Here is a 15179-nt window from a genome sequence, read left to right as displayed (position 1 = left end):
GCGACATGGCCATTCAATATTGTGTAGCCCTCCGGTGGCCCTGTGAGGACGTCTTAGTTGGTTTCCCCCACTCGGTCTGCACATAGACCCTACCGTGCGCAATACTTCCGCTAATGCCCCTAACTCCGAACATGTCGACACCGAAAACTGAGACAGTTGGCGAGAAGCGCGATGGGAACACGGGCGAAGAGCAAAGCATTTCAATAGCCACCGCTTCTACGCCTCGAGTTTCCAGCGTGGGTGAGGCCACGTCGCATCTGCAAACGCAAGCGGGCGAATCCCCCGCGAAACCTGGCATTCAGACGCGTCAAAAGCGCGTCCTACCGTCGCGGTCGCGAAGAGGCGGCCCTGGCGTGGGCAGTACAGAAATAGACGTCATGATACTGGACAACCTGAAGCGGAGGCGTATGTGCTTTTTCTCCCTTTACATTTTTCTTTGTTAAACGAACCTCATGCTGCAGTCGAAAGCGAGCCCCTAATTCCGGCCGAATCACGATTTCTACTCACCACGAACTCCTCCCTAGTCCCTTCAACGTCGGTTTCCGGCTCCTTTCAGGCAGAGCTCAATAGCTCAGCATATATCCGCTATTTCGACCGTCCAGAGGTCCAGAAAGCATACCGAGAGCAGCAGATCATACAGACGCCTGAGTTCACACAGCTTGACGAAGATGCCAATGTTGGCGGCCGCTTTAGACCGAGGGGTGCAGAAGATGTTCGTCTACAATGCTTATTCCTCCAGTCTACGTACTTACTCCTACCATTTTCCCAATGCAATGTCTTGTGTCACAGGAGTCCGCAGACACGTCTGATGCAATGTACGAAAAGCGCCATCGCAAATACGAGACATTTGAGAAGCGACAGCGCCTGCGAGAGAAGGAAAAGCTCAAGCATGAACAGTACAAGCTCAAGGAACGTATGGAGCAACTGCGCGCCATGGACACCCCCGCATTCCTCACACTGCCCGCGTCGGATTTTCCTGTGACCTCTGAGGAACCGCCCGAAGTAATCCCCGAAGACGACCCTGAGTACAATGATATTCAAGGTGCTCCTACAACTATTTCCGCCGCACACATTGAAGGCGAACGGCGACGGAAGCTGATGCTTGACATCGCTCTCAGCTTGGAGGAGCGGTACCGGACGCTTTTGCCGCCCGACCGAAGATGGCTGGAGAAAAAGAACAACAAGCCAGAAAGCATCAGTGCCTCCGGAGGCACTCCAGCGGCCAGACAGTCGATACCCATCGAGGTCGAGGAGGAGGGAGAAGAAGAGATCGACGAGCTCATGGAGTCGGACGAGGAGCCTGTGAAAGAGCCCCCACCGAAACCATATCATGACGAGGATGGCGAGTCTGAGGTCGACTTCGAGGCGCGCGAGCGCGAGCGGTCCAAGGGGCTTAAGCTACGGATCAAATTCCCGCCGCGCACCCCCTCACAGCTCAAGGACGCGCTCGCGAAGCAGGCGTCCGCAAAGAAGAAACAATCCACGCTATCACCCTTCCTTGCGAAACATGCCGCCGAGACACCGCGGACGGACACTCATGCACGCGTCATCTCAACTGCCTCATCCATCGTCACCGCACCTGCTGGCCCTGTGCGCGTGCGCGATGCCGACGGGAGGTTTCTCTCAAAAAACAAGAGCTCGTCCGCGGAGTCTGCGTCGGCGAAGCTGCCGCCCAAAAAGAAATATCGCACCGACGGCGCATCTCGAGCAGAATCGATCTCCGCTGTCGGCCGCACTCTCTCCAGGGGTTCGCCGTCCATCGGAAAGGGACACGCATCGTACGCGGGGGCAGCTGGCAGACCGGAGCCCACGACGTGCGTTCTCATGATATCTGCGATGCGTAACTCTGCTGCGCCGAACGTCAGGAAGACGCAGCGGCACATCACTGCGTTCGGGGCGCGGGTCCCGCAAGAGCTTGAGGAGGTGCGGGACTTTGAGATTCCCCACTGGGTATTAGCGGGTGCGCAGTCGGGCAGTCAGGACGGGTGGGACAATGAGAGCGATGACGACCCGTATTTCAACGGCCAGCCGTGGAATGGCCAGGGTAATGGGTTTTTTAACAAGATCAAGCGCGAGTCACCGTCCAGCGCGCCGTCAGTAGGAGGTCCACCACCGGGACCAGATGATGACGACCGCGTCCAGATTACCGTTCTCGAGGAATGAGCGATACAATTCTTACTCGCCGTCCGTGGTTGTCCTGATTTTATCTTGTGTATTTCCCTACGGTGAATACTGGTGTAATACGGCCGCTGTATACCCATATTTATTGAGCAAGCATCCTGCAGATACCCTACATGAACATCTATGCAGTCACTTGCTTCACATCATCGGCTGCCTTGGTCACAGCCATCTGCTGGACAACGTCTAAGGCAGTCTGCCGCATCCTAAGTCCCACCTCTCTTCTACGCCCTAGGTGTAGCCGCGCCATTGCAATGGGTCCGAGTTGCTCAGGAGCCATCCTCCCCAAATTAGGCGGGAGGTAGCGCGAGTATTCGCCGCCCGTGGTCTCTAGGACATGCTGAACACGGCGAGCGGCGCCGGATAGCCGGGTAGACGAGAGAGCAGGCTGAGCCTGAGACACATCCGCCGTGCCGAAAAGTTTCTCGAGATCGGTCGTCTGGATAGGCGGCATATCTGAGGATGAAGGCCGCACAGTAGTGACTCTAACATCTTCTGCAGCTTCGGACGCAGCTAGCGACTTCATAGCCTTCTTGACCCCCAAAGCCGCAGGTTTTTCCCCGGTGCGAGGCTGTGAGCTGAGAGACTCCGTGTTTCGAGGCTCACGGGCCCGGTCACGATTTGCTGGACGTTCGCGCTCCTTGTACGTCTCCGCGTACTGACCACCTGCAGCGGCTGTGTTCCCCGAGGAGGCCCTCTGCCTGTCGTTCCTTTCTCTCCTCGGCCGCGTTCTCTCTGCGTCATTGTGCTGCGTGGAATTCGCCGATGACAGGTTTACTCGGCTGGGAACGAAGAGAGGAGTTGGCGTCTGCGCGTCGACAGGAGACTCAGCGGTCGATTTGCGACCGGACTGGTTCTGAATATCAAGTTGCCTGCGTGCCATTCGCTGTGCGATGGGTGCTTTGCCATCAAATTCGTCATCTCCGAGCCAGCTGAGATCAGGTCTGAAATCGTTGCGTGACCCCGCGGAGGTCGACGTCCTGGGGGCACGACTACTGACTGAGGGTGATGCGGGTCAATATATCAATAGCCAACAGGGCTGAGATGGAACTGACGAATCTCAATGTCACCAAAGACATTCGCGAGCGGAATTGTACGCTTCCGAGGCGCGGGGGCGGCCTCGGGAGCAGGTTCGGTGCTGGCGGCAGCAGATGAATTTGACCGCAGAAATAGCGGCGTGGGTTTGGGGTGGATACATAGTGCAGAGGTTCTCGCCGAACATACCGCTTGCGATGAGCGAGCGAGCATTGCAGACATAGAACCGAGCTACCACGTAGACGAAGTCGAAAGCAAAGCCGCGGTGAAACGACTTCACGGGCGCTTTCCTGTCATGGTCATAGCAGAGGGCGTCTCTTGAGTATTCTCACTCACTCATACCGATTTCTTGTGTCCTCTCGTTTTCTAGTGCTGCTTGCATGGGCCGCTTAGTTGGGAGGCTATTCGTAGGCTTTACATCGTCTCTGATATGCTTCATTGCATACTCGCCGCAAATCTTCGTAATATGGCCATGGTACGGTCGTGAACTCTCGGTAGAGCTCATCACCCTGCTACTCCCATTCAAGTACGTGTCGTGCCGGTACAAATGAGCCATGGGGAACTCATAACCATCAGTCTCCTGGTTGGCGTGCTGCTATGGAACTACTATCTGTGTGCAGTGACAGACCCCGGCAGGGTCCCTGCGGGCTGGGTACGCTCCTCAGCTTCCTCAGTGCCAGACCGATCCTAAGATGGCCTACAACAGAAACCAGACGTACAAGACAATGACGGATACGAAGTGAAGAAATTGACTCGAGGACCAAGATTTTGTCGGACGTGTGAGGCTTATAAGCCTCCGCGCGCTCACCACTGCAGGCAGTGCAAACGGCACGTACTACGATACAGGTTGACCGCTCATGTGAAACTGACGAATCAGTTTGTGCAGCTGCGTCCTTCGTATGGGTAAGTGCTACGCCGCCTTGATGATAAGTCGTGATTAATGAGAAGACAGACCATCACTGTCCATGGGTGAACAATTGCGTGGGACACTTCAACTATGGGCATTTCGTGCGATTCCTTTTCTACGTCGATCTCGCGTGCTCGTATCACTTCGCCATGGTCGCCCGGCGAGTGTATGCTGCTACACAGTACTGGGTACGTTCTCCAGAAGGAAATTTAGGCATAGCTTCTTACAATACATCAGGAGGACATAGCTAGTACAGAGCTCATATTCATCATATTAAACTTTGCAACGTGCATCCCCGTCCTCGTTGCAGTTGGTGCATTCAGGTCAGCGACATCCCACGCGTCTCAGCTTGTCAACGTATCTGACGCTCACTCCGCAGTCTGTACCACTTTTGGGCTTTATCGGGCAATACCACTACCATCGAAGGATGGGAGAAGGACAAGGTCGCGACTCTTGTCCGGCATGGCAAAATTCACGAGGTGCGCTCTAGATTTACGTTGATCGACGTCGCATGCTGACGCTTCGCGTAATCTAGATTAAGTTCCCCTATGTAAGTGGATTTGAACACTTCACTACGAGGATGTATTTACCATTCTGTGCAGAATCTTGGGATCAGGCGCAATATTTGCTCCGTGCTCGGCGACAACCCCCTCCTATGGTGCTGGCCGACTGTCACTCCGGGAACAGGTCTCAAGTATCAGCTTGCCGAGGGCGACGGTAAGTGGATTGAACTAAACCAGAGGGATGTCTGGAGTGGTCATCGGCGCCCATACGATTTGCCGGAGCCGTGAGGCGGTAGCTGCGGCTGCTCCCTGAGGTGTGAACCCATTGTTCATAATATCGCGATGTAAGCACTTATGCCCAATACCACAGCTCCCGTACTCCCTGTCTTTGTTTTCATAGCCATATCTCTGTGTCTAATACTTCTGTCCAGACTCCCGTGGCGTAGCATGGCCTCCCGAAGATCCGACCAAAATCAATACCCTACCCGAGTCGGACCCCAATTACAAGTTTGTCCTCCCAGACAACCCATGGACATTCCAGAATGGCTCACTCAACCCCCACCTCGAACCCTCGAACACCCGTAGACGCCCATCCTCGCAGCGACGTCTCCAGTCCGCCGCAGCGCAGGGCCCATATTCTTCGCTGCCTCCGTACCATCCAGATTATGACGAATCTCAGGCCGAGCCCGCATACGCGCTATCTTCTGAGTCTTCATCCGGCGAGGAAGAGGTGCCTGATGACGAATTCGGCCGTCGTATGGGCCGTGTTCGCGTGCGCAGGGGCTCTGAAGGCTACGAAGTGAAGTCTGTTGACCGGGAGGAGGTGCTCCGCAGATTCGTCGAGGGCCGGACACACGAACCTGGCAGATATCAGCGCTATGTGCCAGAGCCGTCCAGTGAGAGCGAAGTCGAGGATGGAGACGCGGATGAGTCTATACCTCTTGCTCAGCAGGTTGAACAATGGCGATCGGCTACTTAACATGCACACTACTTTCGTCGTCACTGCAACTCGACTACCACGCACGCGGACTAGACAGGGATACTTTATACACACTTGCACACATTATTTATTACATTATTAGTTGTACCTCTCCGATACATATAACACCAAGGAAAATCCTAGGACCGTCCGACAGGAAGAGTATACAGCACGCTCTGTCATAGATTAAGTCTGTCCAGGTATATTCTCCACGGTGCCCCTCCCTTTTCTCCCAGCTCGACCACATTCATTCCAACAGGCAGTTCGATGTCCCAATCCTCGTTAGATTCCGGTGTTCGCGTCACAAGCACGCCGTTCAGTTTCAGTTCCAACTGCTCTAGAGTGAACGCCGCATTCGCTACGGATTTGCCCTTGTTCTTGGCTTTGGGGATGTCCGCCGGCTTCAGAGGCTCTGCAGGCTTCGATTTCTTCCTTGGCCGGCCCCGACCACGCTTGGGCTTAGGCTGTTCCTCCTCTTCCTCCTCTTCCTCCTGCTGCTCCATCTCCTCCTCCTCGCCACTCTCCTCGTCCTCTCCGTGTGACACAAGCACCAAGCCGGTGACACGTACGCCAGTCTCCCCTGAGAGGCGCATCGCCCATACTTTGACGCCATCCTTGTGATTGAGTACCAGATGCCTGTCAAGCGGCTTTGTCACAAGGGTAGCGCATTTCAGCGGATGTCGGCGTGATGGAGGCGGTGGCGTCTGCATCTGGGATGTCGAAGCGGCTGGTGCCGGCGTTGAGGCTGGGATTGCTTGGGTGCTCGGAGCGGGCGCCGCTGTCGATACTGCGGCCGGGGCAATAGGCGTGACATTGGGATGGTAGGAGGTGTTCGGGTAGTGATGCGTATACGCAGAGTTGTAAGGGTAGCCGTTAGACTGCATGTTGGTGTTTGGTGTTGCTGTCGAACCTCTCAGCTGTGCAACGGCCGGTACGGGGGCTGGAACGACCGTGTTTATGGGCGTGATTGCATTTTGTGGAGCTGGATGGGAAACAGCCGACGGCTGAAGCTTTGGCACAACCACGGGAGATTTTGATTGTTCAGGCACAGCGTTCGATTGTGACGTAGCACCGTTAGTGGCGGCGGCATGCTGCGCAGGTATTCGTAGAGTGCCAGACGAATGTACAGAGTAAGACGGTGCTGCATCGGTCGGCGGCTGCGCCGGCAGTTGGCTTGAGGACACAGCAGGAACCTTCAGCTTAATCTTCCCAGAGGATTCGGCGGGTGAGTAGGCAGGTATGGCATGCGGTGGGGGAAGATCAGACATCAACTGTCGGAAGTAGTCCTGCAGGTGCATAGCTCATACAACTGTGGCAACAAGGGCAGAGGAGCTAGACTTACCCGTAGAGTCAGAGCATCCTCCCATATCGGAGTATGTTCCTGATTGAACTCAAGAGCATTGGAGAAGACAAGTTCGACATCATTGGCGAATTCTTGGGAAGTGTGGTATTCCTTACGCTTGAGATGTTTCTACGGAATTCATCGGCATTCGATTGTATCCATAGCATAAGGTGACGGGGATACGCACGAAAACATTCTCGAGGCACTGCGGCCGCTTAATCGTTTTGTAATAGATGGACCATTGCTTACGATTGGGAAGATCCATGAATTCAGTCGACAGCACACGACCTCTGAACAGCAGGAATGAGAGGAGAGCGAAGCGCCAAGGAGTCATACGCACTCCTCGTCTGTCTTCTCCGCGACTTTTTGCAACCGGGTCTTCAGCAGCCGGGTGAGGTTTGGCGGTTTCTTCTTCTTCGTCCCTTCATCGTCGGAACCAGCAGCATGATCGTCGGCGTCTTCTCCACCCTCATCTACTGTGCCAGTCATCTTACTGTATTCCTTCGTGACGAGTTTCTGGATGAAGTTGTTAGGTGAGATACGGATCGAGAGTATTATTTGACAGGGTCTTGACAACAAAACTACATAGGACACGAGGAAGGGACCCGCACTCACATGTAAGGACTTGGCATCCTTCCAGATCTGACTTTCTTTCATATTGTATCGCTTCGCGTTGCGGAAGCACGTCTCGAGATCTTGCCTGACGTCTTCAAAGGACTGATATGCCCCAATGTCCAGCTGAGATTTAATGTCGTCGAGCGCAATGGGTCGCTTAATCTGCTGGTAATAATCCGCATACTGTCGTTTGGATGGCAAGCGCATGAAATCATGCGATAGTGGCCTGCCCCTGCAAGGCCCAGGTGATATTGTCGCATAGACATTGCATACAATTTGTCGTGCGGATACATGGAGTAGGGGAGTGATCAAGTTCGAGAGTGGCCATCGGAGTCAGAAAGAGCGCAGTGAGTTTGAGGCGAACAGTCACGCACTCCTTGTTAACCGCATCCTTCACGGTCTGCCACAACTTGAGTCCCTTCTCCTTAACGAGCTCGGGATCCTCCTTTATGCCCTTATCATCTTCACCCTCGGTCTTGGGCTTGGATATATCGTTGCTACCGGGTGAAGCGTGCTCTGCTTTCACTCCCGAGTTATCTGTGCTCGCAGGTACTTCCCTCCGTCGCTTGGCGCGCGGTGCGTCGATGTCGACGCCTGCCGCCGCGGCGATTTGGCTTGCTTCTCTCTTCGACATTGCAGAAAACGAGCGTACGTTAGAGTCAGGAAGAGGCGTTCGTCAAGCTCAGGGCTGGATACAGCGGCGGCCACTCTAGATATCTGACAGTCCCCCAGTGTTCGTCGGGCTCAGCATTGGCGGGAGGCCTGCCCATATTTGGTAAGGTGGTCACGTGCTCGACGCGGCTCCGTTGGTTCCATTCTCACGCGTTACTGGGCCACTTTAATGTTCGAATCTCTCTGCACCATCCTCCAAAACTACTTCTAGATTCACATGATATATACAAGATTATGTTTTACTAAGAGGTATTAATTGGTGCATCCTCCTCGGGCATCGACAAGCTGGAGGTGTCAGCGGGAATTGTGTTTCTGGTTCGGACTCTGCCGTTGTGATTGCTTGCGAGTTAATCGATTTCCATCATCGTGATGCGTAGTACTCTTGTACAGTCAACTCTGGCTATTCAGTACTTGAGGAAACCTCACTATACAGTGCAGCTGGACCATGGGAAGCAAGGATGGGTCAGGCTGTGCACACTTCTCCCAGTGCTGGTGCACTTATATTGTCGTCTTTACATGTTCTCAACACAGATCCCGACACTGCTACCATAGACAAAGTCGATATACCCCAGCGGCATGAATCGCTCTACTTCGATGACGACACCGTCGTCTTTTTGGTATGGTCTGACAGCCACTCTATTGGTAGACGGTCCATACCTTGACGACGCATATATCAGATCGAGACTACTTTGTTCAAAGTGCATCGCTACTTTCTCAAGCGCCACTCTCGAGTGTTTGCAGACATGTTCTCCCTATCTCCCAACAAAGCGCAAGAGGGTTGCGATGACAATCACCCCATCCACATCCCAGAGGTATCTCGTCAAGATTTCGAGCGGCTGTTATCATTATTCTATCCTGAGTAAGTCCTTCAGGGCATTCTACATCATCGAGATCAGAATCGTCCTTAAGCCTGCGGAGACAAAGTGCTAATAGTGCATGCCGCGCTATAGCAGCGCAATTCAGGGCGACCTCACGACCGCCAAGGAGTGGACGTCGGTATTGGCATTGGCCACGAAGTTTCAATTCCTCGAATACCGCGAGCTTGCTATCACGCGTTTGTTGCAGCTCGCCTCCCCCATTGATCGCGTCCTTCTTGCGCGCCAGTTTGATGTGTCTCCTTGGCTCAGACCAGCTTATCTCGAGCTGTGCAAACGCGACGAGGCCCTTACGCTGGACGAAGGCATGCGACTGGGGATGCGATATGTGATAATGCTCTCCGAGATACGGCAGAGCATCCGGGCCAATAAGCGTCCGTCGTTGCCGGACGGAAACATCATTGCATTTATCAACCAGAAGCTCATGTAGCGCATTGACCGCACTTTGGTTCGCTGTGGCCTGTAATCATGTGCATAAATGAGTTGGAACTATGGGATTATTGACATTGCAGCCACTGGAATGAATTGGGTGGGCGACGCGACTGTCAAGGTTCAATACCTCAGCATGTGGCAGAGGAAGTCGCGACAATTACAAGTGGTATCCGGGCTCGTGCATCCCAATTGTACCAGGAAACGATCACGATGTGCGCCACAGTAGCGTACCGTGACACCACCCACGAATCAATCCTTGTAAGCATAGACGGCTTACCACTTGTAGTCTTCGTGCAATTTCGTAAGTTGCGGTGAGTGTTCGAGGAACCCAAATGTGATTTTGAACGCTAGAGTGCTGTCCTGGCCGATGTGGCGAACGCGGACAGCACCTGGAAGTAGGCCGTCAGGGGCGCGTACTAGATGAAAGCAGCTCGGACTTTGTTGGACCTGACACGAGTGAACGTTATCGGCGGGTCTTTCAGGCTCGCGTTTCAGACCGTGCACGAAGAGCTGCCACGGGTCCAATTCATGTCGCACGATCTACAGAACGGCAGACTCAGTGGGGTTCGCCGGGATCACAGAGGAGAAGAATGCAGGCAGATCAGCCGCGGTGATGGGCAATTCTGCCTTCTGCTTACAGGCAGAGGGGATGTTGGTGTATTATAGGTACCGGACGCTAGACCATACTGGAGGCGTGAAGATAACCTAACTAATTTGACTCAAGAGACTCCGACGGGCCACACTGGCAAGCTATATAGGAACTTGTGAATTGGCCCCGTGGAGATCGTGTTACGACCTACGGTAAACCGAATGTTCTGGCGTACTTTTGCCTTGGGTCGAAGGGAAACAACGCGCGCATCCGTATGTTCAAAGAGCCACTCAGCGAACAACATCTTTTGCAGGTCCACTGTCACGCTTCCAGAATCATCAGGCTTTCCACAGCGGGAGTTTGCAGGAAATGGCAAGTGTTGACTATATTGGCTGGAGGCGGACACGGGCAAGATGGGATCTCTTGCTAGCAAGAGACGTGCCACGACCAGTCCAGGGCCGGCAAAGGCAGCTGCGCAGTACATCCGATAGTTCTCTGAGCACGGCTTTGACAAGCGACAACCGGAGGCAGCAAGTATATTCCTGTATTGTTCATACATACATAGCGCGTACGTATAAGGCTTGAAGACCCTCACGCAGCTTTTGGGAGAGCATGTCGACTCACATTCAAGGCAACATTCAGGAGCTTGTCAGATCGACGAAGACCGATCCTTGACAATGTCAAGCCCCGAGATCTTCGCCACCCTGAGCGCGCGCATGCGCTTGTGCGCCGCGCGCGTGTGGATGTTGTACCCTCCGTGGAAAGCCCAATCTGCCTCCTGCCAGGTCTTATCATCCGCGTTCGTTGGATCGAAGCCGATGCGAACGGAGTGTTTACGCAAGAGAGTCGCGCCGCCAGGCTAGCATGGCGATCATGGTTGAGCTGAGAGAACAATGGCAGATCAAGGAGGGGACGTACGTGCTCGCCAAGGTATCCTGTTACATCTACAGCGAAGCCATCGACGACCAGTACGCATCTTCCTGCACCCCTGCCTTGACGGACGTAGCCCGCCGCTTCTTGCCATGTCCAGACTGCTCCCTTCCACATCTCCTCATCCTCTGAGCTGGATTCGGAGGAATGGGGCGGTTCGGAGTTCAGGGGCGCGTGGTGCTTGTGGGCCATGTATATGAGGGCCTCGCTAACGTCGTCTGGGCGAGCGCGCTTCAAGCCCGTGGCTAGGCCAAGGGTGTGAAGGGCAAGAATGACCCATTTAGACGGATCCCAGTCAAAGGGGCAGGGTCCCGAGCGGTAGTCGTGGGGGAAAGCATGCTATATGCATCGATTATGTGAGCGGGCCACAGTGGATGCGTAGACGGCTAGCATACATGCTGTGGCTGGGCTTTCAAAATGCGCACACACTACAATGGTGAAATGTACGCACGAAATTGTGGTTTCCTTCGCCGCACGTAAGCATCGCAAGAAACTTCAGATAGTATACGCTGGTGAGCGCATATATGCATATAGTGGATGTCAGGACGTACAAGGTTGGACTTCGATGTGTTCTCATCAGAGTAGGGCTGCAGACCATCCCAATGTGCGAGCCTAAAAGATTTGATATGGTCAGGTATAATCCGCAGGACGATACACGGGGTATCACTGACGAGTTCACAAAGAACGTACAATGCCAGACTAAAAAGATCGGTTCAGGGGATATGACGAACCGAATAGAAAGGAGAACTCACTGAGAACCCGCGCAACGAGGGCACCCCAGACAAACGCACCGTATGGGTCGCCCCAGAGCCATCCAGCAACCGGTGGGAGGACAAATCCAATCAGCAGTGCAAGGGGGACTAAATTTATAAGTGACAATAGGACCCAAAGACGTGGGGTGCCCACCATAATATTTGTGTTGGAAGCGGACAACTGTTTTTCCGAGTCAGACAACATACACGCAAGGGTGAGCGTGCTAACCTGGATCACTCCGCAGGTCGTCCTGCTCGATCACCTTTAAGCGATCATAGCGTGGTTTGAAGAAGATCCAGCCCATGTGTGACCAGAGAAGACCTCGCGTTGCAGCGTAACTACGGTCCCCATCAGGCATCAACGAAGAACCTGGTTAACATAGCCATTCATCGCGACCGTATCCCAGCACTTACGGGTCGTGTACAGGATCATCGGTGAAGCGCTAGACGGTCTAACGTTAACTGTCGATTCATGGGAATGGGCACGAGAGAACGTACGTGATGTAGACGATGTCTCAGACACCTTCGATTCTTGAATCAACGACTGATGTTCGAGAATAGTTCGCAGAGACTGTCTCTTACCACCACTGTTGGTTGCAGTTAAGGGAGTGCCAAGGTGACGATTGCCATGCGCCACACACCTTAATGGAGCCTTGCATTGCCCCTGCACCCATGAGTGCGAGGAACACTCTGACGCTACGAGCCGCCCTGAAGGACCGATGTGAGTAGAGTCGATGATAACCGACGGTGATTCTGGAAGAATGTGAGGTAAAACGGTGTGATAGAATCGTAGTATACACTTACGAAATCTCTGATATCTGGAAAAGAGCGAAAGCGAGCGCAAGGGTAGCCCGATGTACGGCATAGTATGGATATAACCAGACACCTAAGATGGCAGCAATGTGTACGGAAATGAAGAAGCCAGCGTTCCACCACCACACATCCGGATTGGCAGCGGAGGGTGGACTGGGGACCGACATGGTTTGTGGACAAGGAGGGGAATACCTATCTTTACTTGGCCTTAAGGGAAGAGCATGCCTCCGAGTGGAATTGGCTTTGTATGGCATCAAGGAGAGCGAATATGTCAATGGGCGCAGCATGTGTGGTCTTGGAAATACGGATTCGGACTAGAAGATGGCAAGGTGGCATGGGAAACCTGATAGTATGAATATACGTCAATGGGAGCTTCTGAACACCGCTGGGCAACTGCCATACCCGGAGCATAGCGACGCAACTCGCATCCACTCAATGACAGCCGCGGGATTATACCCATTTTTTAACCAGCAGGTTGCAACAGCCTGTACTACTCTCAGCCTTAACTGTATCATCGTGATTTCAGACATCCTTCATAACAGCACCGATCCAGTGGCCCTCTGTGAATGGTCGGCCATTAGGTAACGCAGGTAAGCCGACCGCATATCACGGACATACACTGGGGCCCATTGAGCATACAAACCAGCGACACGGTGAAGAGCCACTGACTTTACGCCGCTCCATGTGTATTGATGCTCGCAAATGAATGCCCGCGACGTTCCTGGTCAGTGGGCCGTCTTCGTACTTTCTTCTACAGTTTCTTCCTTGTGGCACCTACGGTGACCTACATGGATAGCAGTGCATCCCGTTGATTGCAGGCGCTGATGCTTTGCCTGTTCGCGACATGCGAGAAGAGCCCTCCCTCCTTGCAGCGCACCTGTACAGTGCGCGAGTGGCAATTGGTAGAGTATCCCCAAAGAATCAGTGTAGGAAAGACTGTTACCTCCTGATCACACAACTTCAACGGGATCGAGATCCGACGCGCTCACATGATCGTGTATAGAAACGCGTCGATCGCGATGAACTCAACACTACCACACAGCATCATACAGATGCCGGCATCGATCATCCTGAGATCCGCTTTCAGCTACCTCAGAGCAGATACCGAGGAACCGCAGCAGCTTGGCATTTCGCTTGTCTGTACATAATTTGGATCTCAGGACAACTGGGGCATCGGCATCCCTCAGGAGTAGGCGCCAACATTAGTGGAAGCAATGGAGTATCAGAAAGGTCCTCAGTGAGTTTGGACTTACCAATAAGCGACAGAGCACCTGGTGATTATACGTACCCAGGGTACGCAGCAGCAAAGGGTCGTCTATCGTGGTAGAGGTGTGCATCGACTCAGTGGAATCGGCCATCGCGTTCGTGGATTTCTCGGCATTGCGACATCCAGCCTCACGGTGGCTCTTTTCCAGCGCTGCTAACGGAGGTGCTGACCGCCTTGAACTATGTGGAAACCTCGGGCTTGGAGGGGGGACGACTCCCACACTCGCTCTATTCAGAGCGGTCAAGCGAGCAGTACCTGGTACTCCAATCATGGTGAATCCTAGTACGCCGCATGAGCACTGCGCTCGGACAGCAAGTACGAATCGTTGATAGAGGAGACGTTTTAGGTCATGATACGTCCGCGTACCGGTGACTTTTGCTGCACAGACCCAGAGCTTGACATCATGCTGGAGGACATCCGCATTCTGAAACAAGCAGGAGCGGATGGCCTCGTGTTCGGAGTTCTCTCCGCGGAAGGTTTTGTGGACACAGATCGTACAACCAGGTACATATCTACAGGAGTGGCCCCATCTGACTTATAATAATGAGCATAGACTCGCAGCCGAAGCTGCACCTCTTCAAGGTACTGACCATGATCATGTTTTACCGCGCTGATTGCCTCATGAGTACCTTTGCAGTCTGCTTTCATAGAGCATTTGACATGACTCGTGACCCACTAAATGGTGGCCACCCTGCCTCCTCCCCGTCATTCGTTCACCAACCGCTTGCATTTCACAGCACTGAAAGCCGTGCGTTCTATTCCCAACGTCACGCGTATCCTGACAAGGTACGATCCTTGCCGAAAGTCATGAGTCGCCGGGCTCGCGACTGATAGCTCCTTAGTGGTCACAAACCCGCCGCACCGTCCGCGCTGCCCGCACTTCGCGATCTTCTGCAGAAGGCGGCTGAACCCACGCACCCCACGCCCGCGAGCACACCCGCGATCCTCGTCGGCTCGGGCATCAATCCGGCAACCGTGCGACCGGTCCTCGATGCCCTCCTCCCACACGGCCTGCGTGAGATCCACCTCAGCGGAGGATCCTGGGTACCCGGTGAGATGCAGTATCGTCCACCGGGCATGGGAATGGGTGTGGGCGGTGACGGAGAGTGGGGAATCTGGCGCACGAGTGAGGAGCGTGTGAGGGAGGTGAGGCGGATTGCGGACCTGGCCTGGGAAGAGTACATCAACATTGAGCCAGGTGAAACATTGTGATCTATGGTATACCTCTACAGAGGTACTTCATACCTTCCCGTGAACTGCGATACGAAAAAAATGGTGATGCGCACTCTG

The 15179-nt window shown here is 53.9% G+C and overlaps 7 protein-coding genes across 7 annotated transcripts; 4 read left to right on the top strand and 3 right to left on the bottom strand.

The window, feature by feature from the left end:
• Window positions 1–131: 131 nt before the first annotated feature.
• On the top strand, window positions 132–2163 carry POSPLADRAFT_1051226 (hypothetical protein; the record flags this gene model as incomplete). Its single annotated transcript, XM_024480138.1, has 3 exons — window positions 132–405; window positions 462–712; window positions 790–2163. The coding sequence occupies 3 exons, from the start codon at window positions 132–134 to the stop codon at window positions 2161–2163; spliced, it is 1899 nt and encodes a 632-aa protein (XP_024343866.1).
• Window positions 2164–2302: 139 nt separating this feature from the next.
• POSPLADRAFT_1051225 (hypothetical protein) lies at window positions 2303–3426 on the bottom strand (the record flags this gene model as incomplete). Its single annotated transcript, XM_024480137.1, has 2 exons — window positions 2303–3177; window positions 3234–3426. 2 exons carry the CDS (start codon window positions 3424–3426, stop codon window positions 2303–2305), a joined length of 1068 nt encoding a protein of 355 aa, XP_024343865.1.
• A 167-nt stretch (window positions 3427–3593) lies between these two features.
• Window positions 3594–5602, top strand: POSPLADRAFT_1127762 (hypothetical protein; the record flags this gene model as incomplete). The annotated part of the gene is made up of 9 exons (XM_024483662.1): window positions 3594–3739; window positions 3790–3865; window positions 3920–4072; window positions 4162–4308; window positions 4358–4443; window positions 4500–4599; window positions 4656–4670; window positions 4723–4837; window positions 5055–5602. The coding sequence occupies 9 exons, from the start codon at window positions 3594–3596 to the stop codon at window positions 5600–5602; spliced, it is 1386 nt and encodes a 461-aa protein (XP_024343864.1).
• A 179-nt stretch (window positions 5603–5781) lies between these two features.
• POSPLADRAFT_1051223 (hypothetical protein) lies at window positions 5782–8193 on the bottom strand (the record flags this gene model as incomplete). The annotated part of the gene is made up of 6 exons (XM_024480136.1): window positions 5782–6888; window positions 6945–7073; window positions 7132–7234; window positions 7285–7460; window positions 7560–7791; window positions 7934–8193. 6 exons carry the CDS (start codon window positions 8191–8193, stop codon window positions 5782–5784), a joined length of 2007 nt encoding a protein of 668 aa, XP_024343863.1.
• Window positions 8194–8974: 781 nt separating this feature from the next.
• On the top strand, window positions 8975–9536 carry POSPLADRAFT_1129712 (hypothetical protein; the record flags this gene model as incomplete). The annotated part of the gene is made up of 2 exons (XM_024483872.1): window positions 8975–9090; window positions 9182–9536. 2 exons carry the CDS (start codon window positions 8975–8977, stop codon window positions 9534–9536), a joined length of 471 nt encoding a protein of 156 aa, XP_024343862.1.
• Window positions 9537–10776: 1240 nt separating this feature from the next.
• Window positions 10777–12789, bottom strand: POSPLADRAFT_1126994 (hypothetical protein; the record flags this gene model as incomplete). The annotated part of the gene is made up of 9 exons (XM_024483575.1): window positions 10777–10986; window positions 11046–11396; window positions 11609–11669; window positions 11729–11756; window positions 11810–11917; window positions 12039–12148; window positions 12224–12252; window positions 12451–12562; window positions 12614–12789. 9 exons carry the CDS (start codon window positions 12787–12789, stop codon window positions 10777–10779), a joined length of 1185 nt encoding a protein of 394 aa, XP_024343861.1.
• Window positions 12790–13836: 1047 nt separating this feature from the next.
• On the top strand, window positions 13837–15101 carry POSPLADRAFT_1130412 (hypothetical protein; the record flags this gene model as incomplete). The annotated part of the gene is made up of 4 exons (XM_024483951.1): window positions 13837–13859; window positions 13915–14204; window positions 14276–14393; window positions 14732–15101. 4 exons carry the CDS (start codon window positions 13837–13839, stop codon window positions 15099–15101), a joined length of 801 nt encoding a protein of 266 aa, XP_024343860.1.
• Window positions 15102–15179: the final 78 nt, after the last annotated feature.

Source organism: Postia placenta (genome assembly GCF_002117355.1).
Source record: "Postia placenta MAD-698-R-SB12 unplaced genomic scaffold POSPLAscaffold_1, whole genome shotgun sequence".
Lineage (NCBI taxonomy): Eukaryota > Fungi > Basidiomycota > Agaricomycetes > Polyporales > Adustoporiaceae > Rhodonia > Rhodonia placenta.
The sequence above is the reverse complement of the archived record's forward strand: the minus strand, read 5'-3'. Positions and strand labels throughout refer to the sequence as shown.